At 35.3% G+C, this 17,932-nt stretch overlaps 2 protein-coding genes across 4 annotated transcripts; one reads left to right on the top strand and one right to left on the bottom strand.

Annotated features, from left to right (window-relative positions):
- Positions 1–384: 384 nt before the first annotated feature.
- On the top strand, positions 385–1,389 carry LOC120090198 (chlorophyll a-b binding protein of LHCII type 1-like). Its single transcript, XM_039047739.1, has one exon. It carries the CDS (start codon positions 459–461, stop codon positions 1,254–1,256), a length of 798 nt encoding a protein of 265 aa, XP_038903667.1. The 5' UTR covers positions 385–458; the 3' UTR covers positions 1,257–1,389.
- Positions 835–13,624, bottom strand: LOC120090197 (WD repeat-containing protein 6). 3 transcript variants are annotated; one of them, XM_039047736.1, is made up of 20 exons: positions 13,318–13,624; positions 12,927–13,213; positions 12,727–12,853; positions 12,425–12,507; positions 12,017–12,210; positions 11,811–11,922; positions 10,000–10,082; positions 8,976–9,185; positions 8,480–8,839; positions 7,942–8,107; positions 6,802–6,993; positions 5,587–5,802; positions 5,402–5,494; positions 5,088–5,302; positions 4,236–4,796; positions 4,055–4,135; positions 3,887–3,972; positions 2,894–3,619; positions 2,317–2,470; positions 1,009–2,226 (listed from the first exon to the last, which is right to left on the bottom strand). In XM_039047736.1, exons 1-20 carry the CDS (start codon positions 13,439–13,441, stop codon positions 2,145–2,147), a joined length of 4,152 nt encoding a protein of 1,383 aa, XP_038903664.1. In that variant the 5' UTR covers positions 13,442–13,624; the 3' UTR covers positions 1,009–2,144. The 3 variants fall into 3 exon arrangements, with proteins under 3 accessions (XP_038903666.1, XP_038903664.1, XP_038903665.1); XM_039047737.1 differs by lacking the exon at positions 13,318–13,624 and having other exon boundaries at positions 12,727–12,828; positions 12,927–13,145; XM_039047738.1 differs by lacking the exons at positions 12,927–13,213; positions 13,318–13,624 and having other exon boundaries at positions 835–2,226; positions 12,442–12,507; positions 12,727–12,828.
- Between the last annotated feature and the right edge of the window lie 4,308 nt (positions 13,625–17,932).

Raw genomic sequence — 17,932 nt, forward strand, 5'->3', positions numbered from 1 at the left:
CAATTGCTAAAATACGTTGATACAAATAAAACTCAATCAAATAGCTTCATAGATCTAGCTCATGGGCATTATTCTACCATCACACTACTTCTAAACTTGTATTATACCATATTTGTCGCAAGTGCCGCTCAATTGTCAATTATTACAGCCTGTGAAAATATTCTTGGAGTCAGCTTGAGGACCACTAAAGGTTAGTTATCATTCGTAAGATTAGTATTCTAATCGACTAAAAGAAATCTCTAATGGTTCCTTCATTGGTTGAGTAAGATGATGAAGATTTTTGAGTTCTAGATATCTCCTCATCAACCAATTAGAGGAGGATGAAGATCCACAAGGATAGAGTTTGTGGGTCTCACCAGACACTATATAAGCAGATTCCATACTTCTTGCATTTCCATCAGTAACTCAATTCAAAAGCACTTTGAGGACTTACTTCCTTTCGGTTGAAGTTGGTAGGCATGGCAGCCATGGCTCTTTCATCTACATTCACAGGAAAAGCTGTTCCTTTGAATGCACCTACCGAGCTCTCATCCTCGGTTCGCAGCAATGGTAGAGTCTCAATGAGGAGATCTGGAAAACCAGCAGCTTCCTCAGGCAGCCCATGGTATGGTCCCGACCGTGTCAAGTACCTTGGACCATTCTCTGGTGAGCCTCCATCTTACCTCACAGGAGAATTCCCTGGTGACTATGGTTGGGACACTGCAGGTCTATCAGCTGATCCCGAGACCTTTGCCAAGAACCGAGAGCTCGAAGTGATCCACAGCAGATGGGCCATGCTTGGGGCTCTAGGATGTGTGTTCCCAGAGCTTCTTTCCAGAAATGGAGTCAAGTTTGGTGAAGCAGTTTGGTTCAAGGCTGGTTCACAGATCTTCAGTGAGGGTGGCCTAGACTATCTTGGAAACCCAAGTCTTATTCATGCACAGAGCATTTTGGCCATTTGGGCATCTCAAGTAGTGCTAATGGGTGCAGTTGAAGGTTACCGTATTGCAGGAGGACCACTTGGAGAAGTTACCGATCCCATCTACCCAGGCGGTAGCTTTGATCCCCTCGGGCTGGCTGATGATCCAGAGGCATTTGCAGAGCTTAAGGTGAAAGAACTTAAGAATGGCCGTCTTGCAATGTTTTCTATGTTCGGGTTTTTCGTACAGGCCATTGTAACTGGAAAGGGTCCTTTGGAGAACCTTGCAGATCATCTTGCTGATCCTGTCAACAACAATGCATGGGCTTATGCTACCAACTTTGTACCTGGAAAGTGAAATTACTGAGTCATGTTTAAACAAGCTTTCACTTTCACTACAATGGGAGCATAGCTTGTACAATGTAAAATGTACTATCACAATGTTGAAAATCAACAATCAATGCCATAATCACGGAAACTATCACTAGCAAGTTGTTGTTTGAGTGATCCTTTAAATGAACATAAAAATATATATATAAATCATTGACACAGGACAGCCGAAAATTGAAGTGAAAAGGCCATATGCCATCTCAAAGTTGAGCCTTCATCTACTAATCATTCTCCATGAACTGAGCAAATATAACGATTAAGGATAAAACTATTGGTCAGAATTCTTTGCCTTGTGACTATTTAGAGTCATAATTTACTCCGATGCATGTCTTACAAATAGCTTACAAGAAACTAAGACACAATGAGGAAAGCTTTCTAGTTCTCTCAGGTGTTCAGACTACTGTGACCCTTTTGAAAAGAGACCATATGCAGAATCCACGGTATGGAGAGATCAAAAAACATGTTGATAGGCCCCAACTAGATTCATTTAAGGCCATAGAAAAATGAAGGAAAGGAAGGCAGAGATGAGTGGAGGACCCACTGAAAACAACTCTAAAGGGAAAGAGAACGGGCTACAAGCTCGCTCAGCTTTGTGTAATTAAATAATTGGTTTAGTATGGGTGAATGCCAGCTATTGAGTGAAACTTGAAGAAAGAGGAAGAGCACGGGGCAGGCACAGGGGTACAGAATTAGTTGGATCATGTGGGGTAGGAGTGTTTTTTATTCTGGGGAATTACCTTGTTAAAGGGTATGTAGTTTTGTTCTGAGAGGTAATATGTTCCCCCTGTAATTGAATTTACAAGCTATCACAAATCAAGATATTTTCCTATTTTCATTTTCTGCCAGTATCGCAGGTTCATTTTCTGCCAGTATCGCAGGATGTAGAAAATTCAATAATTTGCATCCCTCTTCCAGCTACAGCAATTTGATAATGGTTCCTGGAGAGAAATAAAGACAATAAATGAGGGTGGGTCAAACTAATGTAATGATGATTTCATCGTGTATATTGAATTAAATGTTCCACTAACCTGTCACAGGCTCTAGCATCAATGGCCTCCGGTTCTGGCACAGTAATGATCGAGTGAGCATACTCAAACAATTTCCCCTGTGCCTCAAGTTTCCAACACCTGATCCTTTGATCAAGACCGGTAGAAAACACCCAAATTCCATCTGTCCAGACACCTAAATAGGGCAAAGAAACATCAGATCCTCACTAGTATCTCAAGAATGCTGCAAAAAAATGTTACAAAGTTTTTAAAAAAAGTGCCATGTGTGCAAATAAACTTTGGAAAGTTGTGAACGTTCAAACTCAGAAAGAGCACCAGCTTTCAGAGTGCATAGCACAAAACTTATGTTTAGTATTTGCTTAGTTTGAGGCACCTGTAAAACATAGAAGGCAAGCTCCAACTTGTAATGTGGTTGGCCTTTTTTGTGTAGGCCATAGGATGATTAAACAGAGTATGAATTTCCATAATGGATCAGATTGAGTAGATATATAGACAGGTAAGATTTTGCTTCATGCAATTTCAATTGAAACCAAGAGGTAGGGAAATATGGACATTTAAAACCAAATCTAAAATTGTAAAATGATAAGACTTCTTTTACCTTTTATAGCAGAACTGTGAGCTGATGCAATTTTGTGAGAGCTGAGGAACCTAACCATATATTTATGATTATGGTCTTCACTATGAAATATAAACTTCTTCCCACATTCAGATTCAGATTCAATTATCTCAGAAATAGGGCTTTCAGATAACACTGATAAATCGATCGTATGACATTGAAGTGCTTGATCATCACCACCACTAATCACACGATACAAGCAATAATTATTAACACATTCAGAATTGTTCACAGCCGCTACATGGAGACAATTCACGCCAGATTGATGGACATTGGTTAGAACATGAATAGGCTGTATTTCACACATCTCAGAAGAAGAATTGCCGGTGCTTAGAATTAGTTCAGAAGAGGTAAAACAAACAGGTTGAGAGCCAACTATATTAGCTTCAGATATGTCCACTTTGGATGAGCTTTCGAAAGGAACTTGATTTTGCATGCTTGAGTTGGTATCGTCTCCACCTTTCTTAGTAACCAAATCTTTGCTTGGTCGACCTTTGGTCACAGTACTTAAAGATCTCCGCCATCTGCCACCCTGGCTTCCTCTTCCTGTACGAGGCCGTTTCTGAAAATCAATGAACATTTCCTGATGAAGAGAAGAGAAACGTTTCATGAATGCTTCAATATTTCCAGTCAGATCCCAAAATGCAATACTTCCATCAGTGGCTCCACTGATGACGATGTAAACATTCCCAACCAGCGTTTCTCCACCTGAAATGAACTTTATTAGAAAATGAAAAAAGAGACTCAAGGTATGAAATATTTAACAAAAAAATAATGTAATACACCAATTCATATATTTGTTTCTCTTTATAGAAGATATAAACTCCCCATTCAATTGAACCATTCTCAATTCCCTCGGGACCATACTTCAGGCTTGTAGATTATACAAAACAAGCCTTGACCTTTAAGAAATACAAAACAAAACATTGCATGAGTTTTTCCAACTACAACATATAATGAGAAAGTGAGACACACCTCCATTAGGGTGGAATTTCGGAAAAACTATGTGCTGTAATGTCAAAACTGGTGATCCGACAGGAACCAATGAAGCAACGTCAAACCTACAAAAAAACTAATTAGGAAAACGAAAGTGAAATCTAAACAAAAAGTTATAAGTTAGTTAATCATTTTTCTCATGTTTACCATAATCGATGAGGTAAAATTAGAGCTCGAAGTGAAAGTGTGGCATCTGAACATGCAACAATGATGAAACAGACAGTAAACCTGAAAAAAAAAAAAAAAAAAAAAAAAGAATCATATTAATGAAAACTAAACTTTAAGAAAAAGATAACCAGGAAGAAAGAACATGGGGAAGAATACACACCTTGAATTAAAATGTTTAACGAGAAAGCCAGTAACTGCCATGTATCTCCAGTCATCTTCATATTTTTCTGCGGGACAAGATTTAAGCCTTAACTCCTCTTTTTCTTGGAGTAATTTGGATTCAGCATCAGAATTTATGCTAGAACCAATCGTGGCTTCATCTTTCATTGTATTGAATGAATTTCTATGGGAAGTTGAATTCTTGATTGGCATATCAGTAGAAAGCCACTTGAAGGAAATTGATGAGGCAAATCCAGAGGGCTCGGAACTAACTTTTCCATTATGTTGTAAACAAGCATTAGTTCGTTCCATTTTCTCCAGCTTCCTATGCTTCTGTAGCCAAGAAGTTAACACGCGCTTTGCACCAGCTGAAATAAGTAAAATAGGATCTTCTCTATCATCTGAGTCAGATTCTTGTGTATTCTTTTCATCGGGTATGATAGTCCCATCTGATAAAATCAAGTGTACGTTTGATATGTAGCATATGGATCTCACGGCTGAGCCCCCAACATGCTCTCCAAGCAAATTTGACGCAGACCAGTTATTGGTGCCAGGGGTATACCTATACCATCAAACAATTGGCATCGATTTCCTTATCAGCCTTAACATTATATTCTGGAACAAGGAAAACTGAAAGGTTTTATATAAGGTGGGGATCTACAAATATACGTAACAAACATGTCCCATGACTTAGCAGTTAGCAGATTCATCAGACACTTACTGGTTCATTTTTTAATGTTAAGTCAGATGCTAGAGATATAGAAGAAGAAGAAGAAGAAGAAGAAGAAGAAGAAGAAGAAGAAGAAGAAGAAGAAGAAGAAGAAGAAGAAGAAGAAGAATAACAACAATATACCTAGTCATCCTCACAGTTCCATCTTCACAACCAGTTACAATCCAGCTAGATCTGGATGAGATGTCATGCTTGTTGTCAGCTTTAGGTTCAAAGACTTCAGGTATAAAGCACAAAGAATGCAGCTCTCTGCCATGAAATTGTACGTGCAAATTTTGAGGAAATACTTTTCTATCACTGTCTGAAACCCAGTACCGATGAATATAGATCATTTCATCCTGAAGTAGAAACAGGAAAAGTTATAAACTTCAAGACCGTCAACAATATCCATGCACAAAAGAGATGACAGACATCAATGGGGGGAGGTGTGGAAAAACCTTGACATATGCAAAACAGTTCTTAAGTTCTGGTACGTCTCCAAGATAATGAGAATAAGGACGCCGCCATCCACCACATTGAATTTGTAATACCTGCTTTGATCCTTGTTGTTTGAGATCCAAAAGGAATAATGATTGCAAATAGTGTCTTTTTGTGCATGAAGAGAGAGAGAGAGTGAGTGGACCTTTGTTTCAGTAGTTAAGTTCCATATAATGAAATCTGTGGATGCAAAGCCAGTTGCATAACGATTGTTTGTCAAATCAAGAAAAGAATTTTGATCATAGAAGAGAGACTGCACTGAAGACAACTCTTTAACTTGTTTCATCCCTATGAACTCCAAAACTTTCTGGTCTTTGAGTTTGACATATTCCATATGACATATGCATCCATCTGCACCAGTCTGAAAAAGAGCAAATAGCAACATACTGTAAACTGTCATGCTAAAATCTCCATAAACCAATTGCATCAGAACAAAGATGAATCTAAACACCCATTCACAGATAAAATTTTGTCCAAGGACAAGATATCATCATATTCAATAATCTACACTTTGAAACCGTGAGACTAAAAGAACAGTTGTCATCAAACACAGCAAATGAATGCTGCAGATCCTGTAAAGAAGAAACACTGAAAGAACAGTTGTCATACAAACACAGCGAATGGATGCTGCAGATCACAAGAACTGCACCAAAGCACCTTTGTATGAGTCGATAACAATAGGGGTGCCACGACTCTAGGTGCACTGAGGCATATAAGTTTGATAGAGAATATCAACAAAGTTTTAGGCGCTATACTATATCATTGTAGACAAAGTAATTGGGAATTCACTTTTTTCAAATGGTATAATATGCAGAACACTATTCTTTCCTCCACATTTTCTAAGGAAATGATTTGAAACCTTTTCAGTCAGAATCATCAATATCTTCTGATAGTCTAGAGCCTCAACGTTAATTTCTTCACGTTTGAGTTTAGAACGTAGTAATTGCAGCAACAGAGTGAGATAGAAGGAAAATGGAGTTCATTTTGCCACCCTAGCACCTTCTGAATCATAAACTTAATTATCAAGGGGAAAAAAACAAAATTATGATTCCATAGTTATATACTTGTCCAATAGAGAATATAAGAAAGTTGAACAAGCCACCAATTCAGTTTAAGTGATTTTGTAGCATTACAAGTTCACATCCAAAGGAAATTGTAAGGAGTAAATACACGAGGAATTATACTAGTGCTTGTAATTGAGACAATGCTCCTAAAGAACAAACAAATTACATTGATGACCTGATGTCCAAATGAGGTTGTTAGTCTATTTTTCCTATTTCCACTGATACATAAATGAAAAACTTAATGCATAGAGATCTCAATAATAGAGAAATTAATAAGGGAAAAGAAGAGGTAGTACTGAGTGTAATTCTGTTTGGCATGACTCCAATCTAGCTACTACAACACTGGTAACAGTTGATATACCGTGAGCTCCTTTGAAGTAACAGGTTGGAATTATCTTCACTACTGTTGTAATTGGACTATCAAGTAATAGGTCCTTTGATAGAGGGAATAGAATAAGATTACCACGTACATCACCACACACCACAATCTGCAAAAATAAGTGCGTTAAAAATTGAGGGGGAGCAAATTAACATCATCATCCATAATGTGCTGAAAGATAACATAGGGTTTTAAAAAAATATATATGGAAAAGCCAACTTCCATTAAGATGAACGAAAGTACCTAGGACCACCCAAAAAGTCCCGTCAGCGCAAGGAGAACAAAAAAGAAAAGGAAAAGAACATAAAAAGAGGCCCTAGCTGATAAACGAAAGGAAACAATCTGAATTTTATTAAAAATTACCCTCAAAATAAGTACAAGGCATCCATCAGATAGGATGTAATTCAGACAGCAAACTAGTTTGTAGGACTAACTTAACTACCTACCTTGTAACATACAAGATTCACAAAACCCTTAAAGAATAATAAAAGAAAGCTAAAAAAAATCCCAAAACTAACATGATCTTTAAAAAAACTAAAAAGATCCTTATAAGTATTACATCACTAGCTGTTGGTGATTAGACAAAAAAAGGTAAAGAAATTGTAAAAGAGTTATGTAAGTGTACCCAAATGGAAGCATTAAAAATGTATCAACCCCCAAAATTCCCAAATACCCAAAAAGATTCTCCAGTTCCTTTCTACCCAAAGATTCCATAAAATAGCAACAAAAACAGCTTACCAAAATGCACAACCTGTCTATAAATTTAAAAAACAATAATAATAAAATAAACAACTTCCACCTTCATTGCACATAAACTAGAATTTAAGAACCACAGAAAGTCTATGAAAATCAACAGAAGGGCAAGTCGAGCCATCAAAGATGGATGGTTCAAGCCTACTCAATTACATTTGCACATAATGCACCAACCCCAACGGGGTCAAAGACCACAATTGAGGCTGTTTGAATAAAGTTAATGCATTGATCATTATGTCAATTCTAAAAGATGACAACATTAATGGAAGTAGTTCCACAATTACATAAAGTTTAGAAAAAGTACCTCTTCCTCACACGACACATCCAAACACATAATCCTCATACCAAAGCATGATATATATTCTGCCACAAGAGATGGATTGTAGTTTGTGCCATTCTGAGAAGCTGATACATGATCATATAATCTCCAGAGTTTCAATACTCCTCTAGGATCAGCTGTAAAGATGAACCTACAAAATAAATAGAAAGAAATTATATCTAGCAAATGATATTTAAATTTAAACCTTCTGTCCCGTTCTTGTCAGGGGTACAAGGTCCTAAGAAGTGAATATAGCCACAATTTTTAAAGAAATAAAGGAATGCTCTTCAGACTTTAAAAATAAAACCTTGCACAATTAAATTTCCTTGGAATGTTTCTTTCAGACCATCAATCAGTTATGAAGATCTCATGGCTGCAGAGCTTTAAATGAAATAATGGATTCAGTTTTCTTTTGGTAAGAAGGTTCTATCAAACATGAATTCATGTCCAACCACAGCTTTTATAAAGATCTCAGCTGGTGGTTCCATCATTATCAGATTTGAAAATAAGAAATGGTGTTAACCTGAATCCAAGTGACTTGCACCAAAAGGTTCCTAAAAGCTGTCTCTCCATTTCAGCTGACCAGGTAAATGAGATGTCAGGTTTATGGGCATTTGAATCGTGTAGAACTTTTAAAACTGTGGTCCTTCCTTGACCATCTCCAAGAGCAATCCAATCCTCAGCTCCTCGGGAAACTTCAAATGGACTAGGGGCTAGTAAATCCATGCAAATAATTTGAACCTCTTCACTAACATGAACAAGTTTGGTCCATGTTACACCCATGGAATCAGATAATGTAGCATGATAAAGATAACCACGGTTGGTGGCAACATAGATTGTACGTTCAGACGAAAACCGTAGGCAGCGCACATACTCACTTTTACTGCAACATGAAAGTAAAACTGTATAAATGCAGTGGTTGCCACTCCCACCCTCAAAAAATAAAAGCGAGGAAATAAAGTAAAAATTCAAAGATGAATACACCTACAAGAAATCTTAAAGAGGAAAATGAACCGCACCTGTCCATATGTCCGTTATGATCCAATGAATTTGGAATACAACTAGTGAAAACCTCTCTTTTCATGCTACAGCCGGTGCTTTCAGCTGGTTCATTGGAGGTCCCAGATAAAGAAGTGTTGAGTCGATGCACTTTAATAGAAGAATCAAAGCCAGCAGTAATAAGAAGATGGGACATTGGATCATACAAACATCTCCATACGCCTCTCCCTCTGAAATAAATTAAAAAATAAAACATAAAGTATGCGTCATGGGAAGGGTATCTAGGTAATTACATAATATATGAATAACTTATCAATAGAGCGAATGGTAACTATGTCAATGATCATACACCTTCATACCCAAACTAATACTTAAATATGGGGAAAAAAAGAACTTATACCCCTAAACTTTACCTGTTAGATTTAGTTAAACCCCAAAACTAATAAATTGTATCAAATCAAACCCTAAATTTCTAGGAAATAAGCCTTACACACATGTAAGAATTATGCACTGATGGTTTTAAAATGAAATCCTAACAAAGGATCTAAATTGATTCTATTTTAATTAATACAATTAATAGTTTAGGGTTTTAATTGACTCAACCTTCAAAGTTTAAGGTTACAAATTGATCTTTCCCACTAATTAAATCAAATTCTCGATCTAAATATCCTTGATTAAAAAAATGGAGCAGCTTTGAATTGGTTTCACATGGAACCACTAAAAACAAACAAACAAACAAATAAACTAGTAAGAAATAAATAAATACATAAACCTAAATCCGGAAGCTATATTTTGATGGCCCTTCAAATTATAAACTCCCTTTTCAACAGCAACGAAGTACTTCACCATCCCCCAACCCCCAAAAGAGAGAGAGAGAGAAAAGGTAGCAACTAAAATGGGAATCCGCAATTAGAGGATAATCAAACAAAAATATTTATACGTATTAATATTTGGTCAATAATTTGAAGCAATTGGCACGCATGAAGTACACTAAAACAAATTATACAAAACTCTTGTCAAAACAGAAAAGTTTTCACAGCTCACATGTGCTCCTTTATCATCTCTAGTTGTTTGCCATCTATTCCCCATGCACGACATGTACAATCCTCACTGGCTGTGATTATCAACTACAAGGATAACCCAAAAGAACGATAAGTGCATATGCAAGAACAAACAAGGAAATACAACCAGGCTTCTTATTTGATATAGCCAAACAGAACTCAAAATAGACATAATATATAAAAATGATCGACGGTTCGAATCGATTTTTAAACTTCTTGTCAAAATATGAAGTCAAATATTATGAACCAGTCCAAAAAGTAGTAAAGATGATTTCTAAAATTTTGAACTAGGAAAATAATTTTTGGGACTTGAATCTTAACTAGAACATCAGAGAGGGAATAAAATTGGATGAAAGGGAAATGGAAGAGTTCAGATCTCTTTCAAAACTTTTGGATGAGATGCCAGTAACAGACAGATGACAAAAAAAATATATAGAAAATACAAAGTTCAGAGCAGTTTTCAGTAAATTCCTGGCCCAAAATCTGACTAGTACCGATCTTGCTCTTGACAAAGTTTTCCTCCTATGCAATTTGGAAGGTAGGCAACCCAAAAAAGGTACACTTTTTATGGACCTCATAATTTGGGGAGTTGACAACTTACATAGAGTTCATGGTATTTTTTCACCATATCTTAGTAGGAGATCCTAGAATCTAATATTTGAAGAAACTGAACCAGCTCCTCTGTAATCACAAATTCAAAAAAGGAAGGCAAAGATCAACTGATTGTATACAGACAGTGAAGGCAAACCTTTGGGGTATAGGAAGAAAGAGATGAAATATTCTTCAATGGTAAGGCATTAATATAGCTAAATTTAATTGGAATCCATTGATTCCTACCTTTTGTAACTATTCCCTAAATGTAAATATTAGGAATTGGAGGGCATGTTTGTATAGCATAGAGGCAGCATAGACTCCATATGATAACCATTTACTTTTCTGTTCTTTGTTCTTTTTTTTTTTTTTTCCTTAATTATGCTTATAACCACTACTTCACCAGTTTCTTTGTTTTGTTATCTATTGGTCTAACAATGTTTTCAAAATTCATATGTTTTGAAAACAAACCAAAAAAAAAAAAAAAAAAAGGATTGTTTTTGTAAGAAATGAAAGAAAGATGGCATACCAAAAATAATAGTAATAATAATTCAAATTAAAAAACAACAACAACAAACAAACAAACAGCACACAAAAAAGATGAAAATCTTAACATAATTTTGTTGGATTGGTACCCATTTTGTACTTAGCTTGGGCTCCTACTCCCTCTTTTTGCCCTTTTTTAACTTAAAAAAGGTAAATTGTTAAAGAAGTGTTTTTGTAATTTGGGTAAGAATTCAAATCTTACGTTTAAGAAAGATAAGACCATGGTAAAGCAATTATAAGAAAACAATCACACTTTTTTAAATCCAAAAACTAAATGGTTATCAAATGCGACTTTAGTTTTCAGGTCTATATTTCGTTGCTTTTCCCTAAATCAATGAAAATTGCTTTCTTCTTTCTATAAAAATATGCAGTTGCAATTACTTTCAACCCAAGGAATGGAGGGTAAGATGGTGGATCCAAATTTTAAATAAGGAGAAGCACAATTCATACAATTATCAACAATGACCCTACTATTCAATATATTTTATTTTGGATTTGCAACTTGATAAACTTTGAGGTGTCAAGAAATTATGGGTAAATGAAAAAGTACTGTTTCAAATTTCCAGTAACAGACATGCTAGTACATAAAATGGAGATGAAAGGGCTCATAGACTATTGACAAGGCAAGCCAAAATTCTAGCATGTAATGAGGCTCACAGAATCGTAGATACAGCAGTCCCAAACTCTAGCATTATGACCAAACAGTCCAATAACCTCCCCTGGGTCATCTTCATCACTCCTTTTTGCATTTAGCCTCCAGATGCGAGCACTGAAGTTAAGCCGAAAAGAAAATTAACATGAATTAGGATGTAGTTCATGTAGATCAGAATTGGTAAAAATCAAGAAACAGATTCACCAATCACCTACGATCATCAGAAACAGACACCAGTTTGGATCCATCAGAGGACCAAGCAATACGAAGGATCGAACCCTCATGTGCAACAAGCCTACTTATATGAATTGCCTCATATTGCAAATGGTGAAACTGAATTTCTTTACTCTTCTCATCAAGATCTTTCTTAGTACCTTTTGAAGGAACCACTTCCCAAACAATTATCTGCAAAAAGTGATAGACGCTAGAGTTTGAAATGGGACCAACCACCAAGGCATATTAGGAAATCACATGCCTTTTTAACAAATGTTTATCTGTAGGCATATGGGGGGAAATCAGTCAAAGCAGTAACCTACAGCTTTGATGTACCTAAGTTCCAAATGGTGAAAGGACTCAAAACATAAATTCATAAGTTCCAATACAAAGAAAGATTAGGCACCTCGTTAAAAATAGTACCAGATGCAACTCGAAGAGTTTCGATATCATCACCCCACAACCGCATGGAGTACAAGAGGCACCTCACTGGTATACACAAATACAAACAGAATCAGAAGCAGAAAAAATTAAATGGAACAAAGATAAAAAGTTAACATCAGTATATTCGAATTAATAGAAATAAAATAGCAGTACAGCATATCACAAATTTATTGAACATTCGCAATACAAGTCATTTTGAATCTTGATAATATGCATACATACATACATACATACATATATATATATATAGCATTGAGCTCTAACCTGGTGATTCAACTTTAAGAGTCATTCTAGATTCACAAGTATCCCAAACATGAAAAGAGTTATCACTGCATCCAATGGCAATATAACCGCAGCTATCACTACCTGCCAAGGAAGAAGAGTCACGGCTCTGCTCCCGATCAAAATTTAAAGTTAATAGTAGTTAAGCCACTTCAATAAAGAATTCTGAACTAAACTAGTACCTTCAAGAAGCAAGCATCCAAGACCCAATGATTGAACCTCGGCAAAGAACATAACAGAACCAGATTCACACATACTTCAGCAATCATTTCAACGCTTATACGATATAGCTTGACTCTTTTTTCACCGAAAACAACAAGTAGGAAGTCAAGCTTAGTAGAAAACGACGCTTCACTGAAATTCAAAGAGATAGATGAAATCCCATGAACGCGAATTCCTTCAAATACCCGAAACGATTCTATCATCTTTCCAGATTCCAGGTTATACGTCAGTACCTCGGAACCCGAACCTGTGGTTTTCCATCAGCAGAATGAAGGTAAATAGCAGTCGCTTATGAAGTCAATGAAGATGGGGATAATGCAATAGTAATAGAACAGAAAGAGCATGAAGTACCTGCGAGGAGAATCGGGAGAGAGGAAATTTGAGGTGGTAAATGGAGGAAACATAGAGCTGAGATTTCTCCAAGGTATTGTCCGCTGTGCAAATGCCACTCAGTCTGCCCTTCCTTCGCCGCCATGGAAGCTACGTCTTGCTGCTGTTATTGTCAGAGATGGAGATTGATGTAGAACTCGTCCCAGCTGAATCGGTCGGAAAGTTACGGCGATTTTGAGCCGGAAGGTTTGAGCTTGAAGGTATGCATGGGTTCCACTCAATAACAGGAAAAATAGTGAGGAAGAAGCACAAACCTAAAGAAAAGTTTTCCCTTTTCTTTTTTAAAAAGAGGTTATTAAAATCCCGTAGATCCAGTAGACAGTTGAATTGAGTTGTAATTATTATCGTGTTAAATTATCTGAGGAGTTGAATTGTTGTGTAGAGTTGAGTTGGGGATTTGATGCAGTTTTTTATGAATGATATTAGTTCTATTTTTTTCTGTTTGTTTTTTATTTCATTCTTTTATTTTTTTAGTTTTATGTTTTGTTATTGTTGATTAATTTTCAAATATAAATGTATTTTCTCAAATTATTTATGACATAAACTGGACAATCTCAATTTTTTTCTCAATTTGTAGAATATGATAGATTATTTTTCACATATTTTTTTCAAAAACAGTAATAATTCTAATTCTCTTCGATCTGTAAAACATACCAATAAAATACATTTCATATTGCTGCTCAATTAATTGGTATATTGAATGTATGTATATATATATTGAAGATAATTATCTCAATTATTAATTGGTATATTGTATGTATATATATTGAATCTTGCTAACTTAACATTATTATTTCACATATCATATAGTTTATTTTTATATAATATGGATAGTATATTTGGAATTGAAATTGTATATAGGATAATTACCTTTCATTTGATTATGATTGTGAGAATGTGATGTAGTACCGTAACATTTTTATCACAAAAATAATATGAGGGAAGAGAGAAGAAAATGAAAATATCACTAGTTTTTAGGGTTAATTTTGAGTGGATAAAAAAGCAGTTTTAATAACTCACAGCTTTTTTATGGGTTTAACAAATATGGGTAATAAATACCCACCCAACCCAATAACTTATACCCATTTATCAAACACCCCTTAGTATTCAATTATACTTTCTTTCCCCAGTCATCTCTCTAGTTGTAGAGTAATGGCCAAAATATAGGGGAAAATATAAGGAAAAATTGAAAGTTACAAATATTTAAGTTAGATTTTACTTTTGGGAGGCGTTTGGTACGTAATAAAAGTACAGAGTTGAGTTGAGATAGTAATTATTATTTGATAGTTAAATTATAGGGAGGGTTAAATTGTCTATGTTTTGAGTATAAAATTAAATTGAATTGGTAATTATTGTCTGTATTTGAGATACTAAGTTGAGTCAGAAAGTCTGTGTTTGGGTGTTAAGTTGAGTTTGGGTATCAATTTTTCTAAATAAAAATGATTATGTCTTAGTTTTTTTTTTTTTTTGCTTTGTTTTATATTGTTGATTTTAATTTGCGAGTATAGACCTATTTTCCTAACTTTTTTAAGACAAAAAAAAAAAAATCATTTTTTTCTATAACTGATTCTCTACAAAATATTCATATACTAAACACAAATCTTCAATTCAATTTTTGGACACTCAATTACATAATATATTTTCTTCATTTTTAAACACCAAACATATTTCAAATAAATTATAACTAAACACAGGTACTTAGCACTCAAATATGAACACCAAATAATCTTAAAATTGACAAACATTTCTTTTCTTTTTGAAAAGTGTAACATATTTAATTTTAATCACACAATTTGAACACTCAATTACAAAACAATTATATTTTTTTTCACCAAAATACATATCATATTCCAATAAAATGAACATATTTCCTTCCATCTAACAATCACTTTTTAACCCCCAATACTTTTGACTTGATTTTTTTATATATATTATCTTACTAATTTAATATTATTATAAAATAAAAACAAACATGTTCTACACATAAATGTTCAAGCACTCAATGACTTTCAATTTATGTTTATATAATATGCATCATTTATGTCAAAATAAAAGTGTGCATAGAATATTTACTTTTCATATCATAACGACGTTCAAAAGGTGATAGTATAGTAAAGTTACATTTTTTAGAACATCAAAAAATAATATAAGAACGGCCAAATGTGTGCCTATTTCAAAAAACAAGTTCATAAAATATATAATGTTGAGTTGAAATATTATGTGGTCAATCTAAAGGATCAGTGCAAGTAGGCAGATGCAATATCGTTTTCGTGCTTGTTCTGGTACAGCGAAGAAACAATTCGTCTTTTGTATATTTGTACCAATGATATCAATAAGGTCTATCATCCTCAGTCAGTTCGTCAATAGCAAATATGGCACCAACTACCTCATTATGACATCCAAATTCCATCTCATACTTCTCCGTTTGCAACGATACGAGTATGCCCATGTGTGATGACTGCATATTAGCAGTTGGTCGCATGATGTCGATCATTTCATCCTGTAAAGTCAGTCATTTCCTCTTACTCCCTCTAGATGGCTCCACTGATACACTTGCTCTACTTGTGGAGATATTTGGTACACATGCTCTCCCCGTGGACATATCTACCTGATTTTCATCCATTACATCCTCGGACAATTAGGTTTCTTAGTCATATGGGATAGGGTAATCTTCCGATCCTAGCCAAATCTCGTCCTCCATTTTCCGAAACGAAATTGACAGCATCATTACCAAGGGCTGGCAGGAATGTCTGGTTGCCCTGTTCTTCCCAAATACATGTGAAAGCTCATTGTAATGGAGGAATGGTTTATTCCACAATCCCTTCGCATTGGGATGACTTTACATTGGTATGTAAAAGCAAAAAGAGAATTTATACAAAACAGGTGTGGTATACATTGTTTAACCTTGAACCCATACATTAAAAATCTCTTGTCCACTTGAACACACTTGAGCTCTTCGTTCCACTCAAACCCTGATTGATTTAACATCTATGATACTGTTGTGTATTGCTTCTTCAAACTCTTAACCTTACATTCGATGATGTTATGGTTTAATCCACACCCAGGCAGTTTCTCCTCGATCATTCGTTCCAAATGTTGTAGATATCTTGGTCAAAACGTCCCATTGTCAGAATTCTAGACAGACTCTACCAAAGAGACTAGGGCATTCACCAATCCAATGTTCTAGTTTTCATCCATGTGTGTTTTGATCTTTTTCCATCACTTGTCATTCTGATGCATGCACGTATATGTGGTAAAGACGTTATTCAAACTTAAAATATTGTACACCACATTATAATAAAAAATCATGAAGTTAAATAAATGAATTAAACACGTGCACAACATAATTCAAATACGTAAATATTGGTCTACAAGTAGATAACATGTTCAATTTTTTATCAGAAACACGATCATGATTGTTGCCACTACTAAAAAATTTTGACGGCCAAATCATCTCTAGATTGGGTCCATTCATCTAATGTCTCAATAAATTCAATACTCCTCTTCTCCACAACAGCATCTGCAGAATTCTCGTCCACGGACTCATCAAGCATAACACCCACCCCCATCTCCCTTATGATCAGATTATAAATCAGGCAACACGCAATTACTATTCGACATTGGACCTATATCGAGTAGAAGGATTTGTCCCTAAGAATTGCCCATCGCCCCTTCAACAATTTGAATGCTCACTCGATAACATTTCTTGTTGAATAATGCTTCATGTTGAACAATTCTCTCAGAGTTTTCGGTTTGTTGCCTGCACCATGCCAATCTAAGATATGGTAGTGTTCCTCTTTATATGGAGCCAAAAATCCTTTAGCATCGGGTTAGCCAGAGACACATAGATAATAGTATCTTGTACAACTTTTTGGATTGTCATACATGTGTATTAATGCATTTATGCATGTTTCATAATGTACATGATTGATTCTCATACCCTTTGGAACTCTCGATCGAGCAACTGCATCCTTGAAAACCCTAGAGTCAGTGGTCAAGCCTTTTGATTCTGGCATAACAAATATGAACTCTCCATTCTAATCATAGACTGCAAGAACATTCGTGGCAATTTTCCTCTTTCTCGTCTTATATCGTGGACGATCAACGACATTAACATTAACTTTGATGTATGTGTTGTCCAATGAACCCAGGAAAATTTGTTGGAATTGTGTTAATCATGACAATTCGAGACAATGTTAGCATAAGTTATTTCAGATGTATTTATAGAATAGTACTAAAACTTTGTTGTACCTGAAACCATTTCCATCGTCCATCAGTACACATAATTGTAATCGATTCGGGGATTTTCAACAAGGTTGTGTGTAATTGTATTATTGCTCTAAAAACTGCATTGAAATATCTCGAGACCATCTCACCATATCCCGAAAAATTTATACATACTACTCGATTCTTAATATCACGAGCAAGAATGTGTAGGACGCATTGCCACCATCTCTTCAATACCAACACATCTAGTTGGTTCCAAACACCTCGTCACCCTAAGCATGTTACACAAAATCATAAACATTCTTCTATTTATTCTAATACTTTCACAACACGCCAAGTCACTCTCATA

This window comes from Benincasa hispida, chromosome 11 (genome assembly GCF_009727055.1).
Source record: "Benincasa hispida cultivar B227 chromosome 11, ASM972705v1, whole genome shotgun sequence".
NCBI classification, from domain to species: Eukaryota; Viridiplantae; Streptophyta; class Magnoliopsida; order Cucurbitales; family Cucurbitaceae; genus Benincasa; species Benincasa hispida.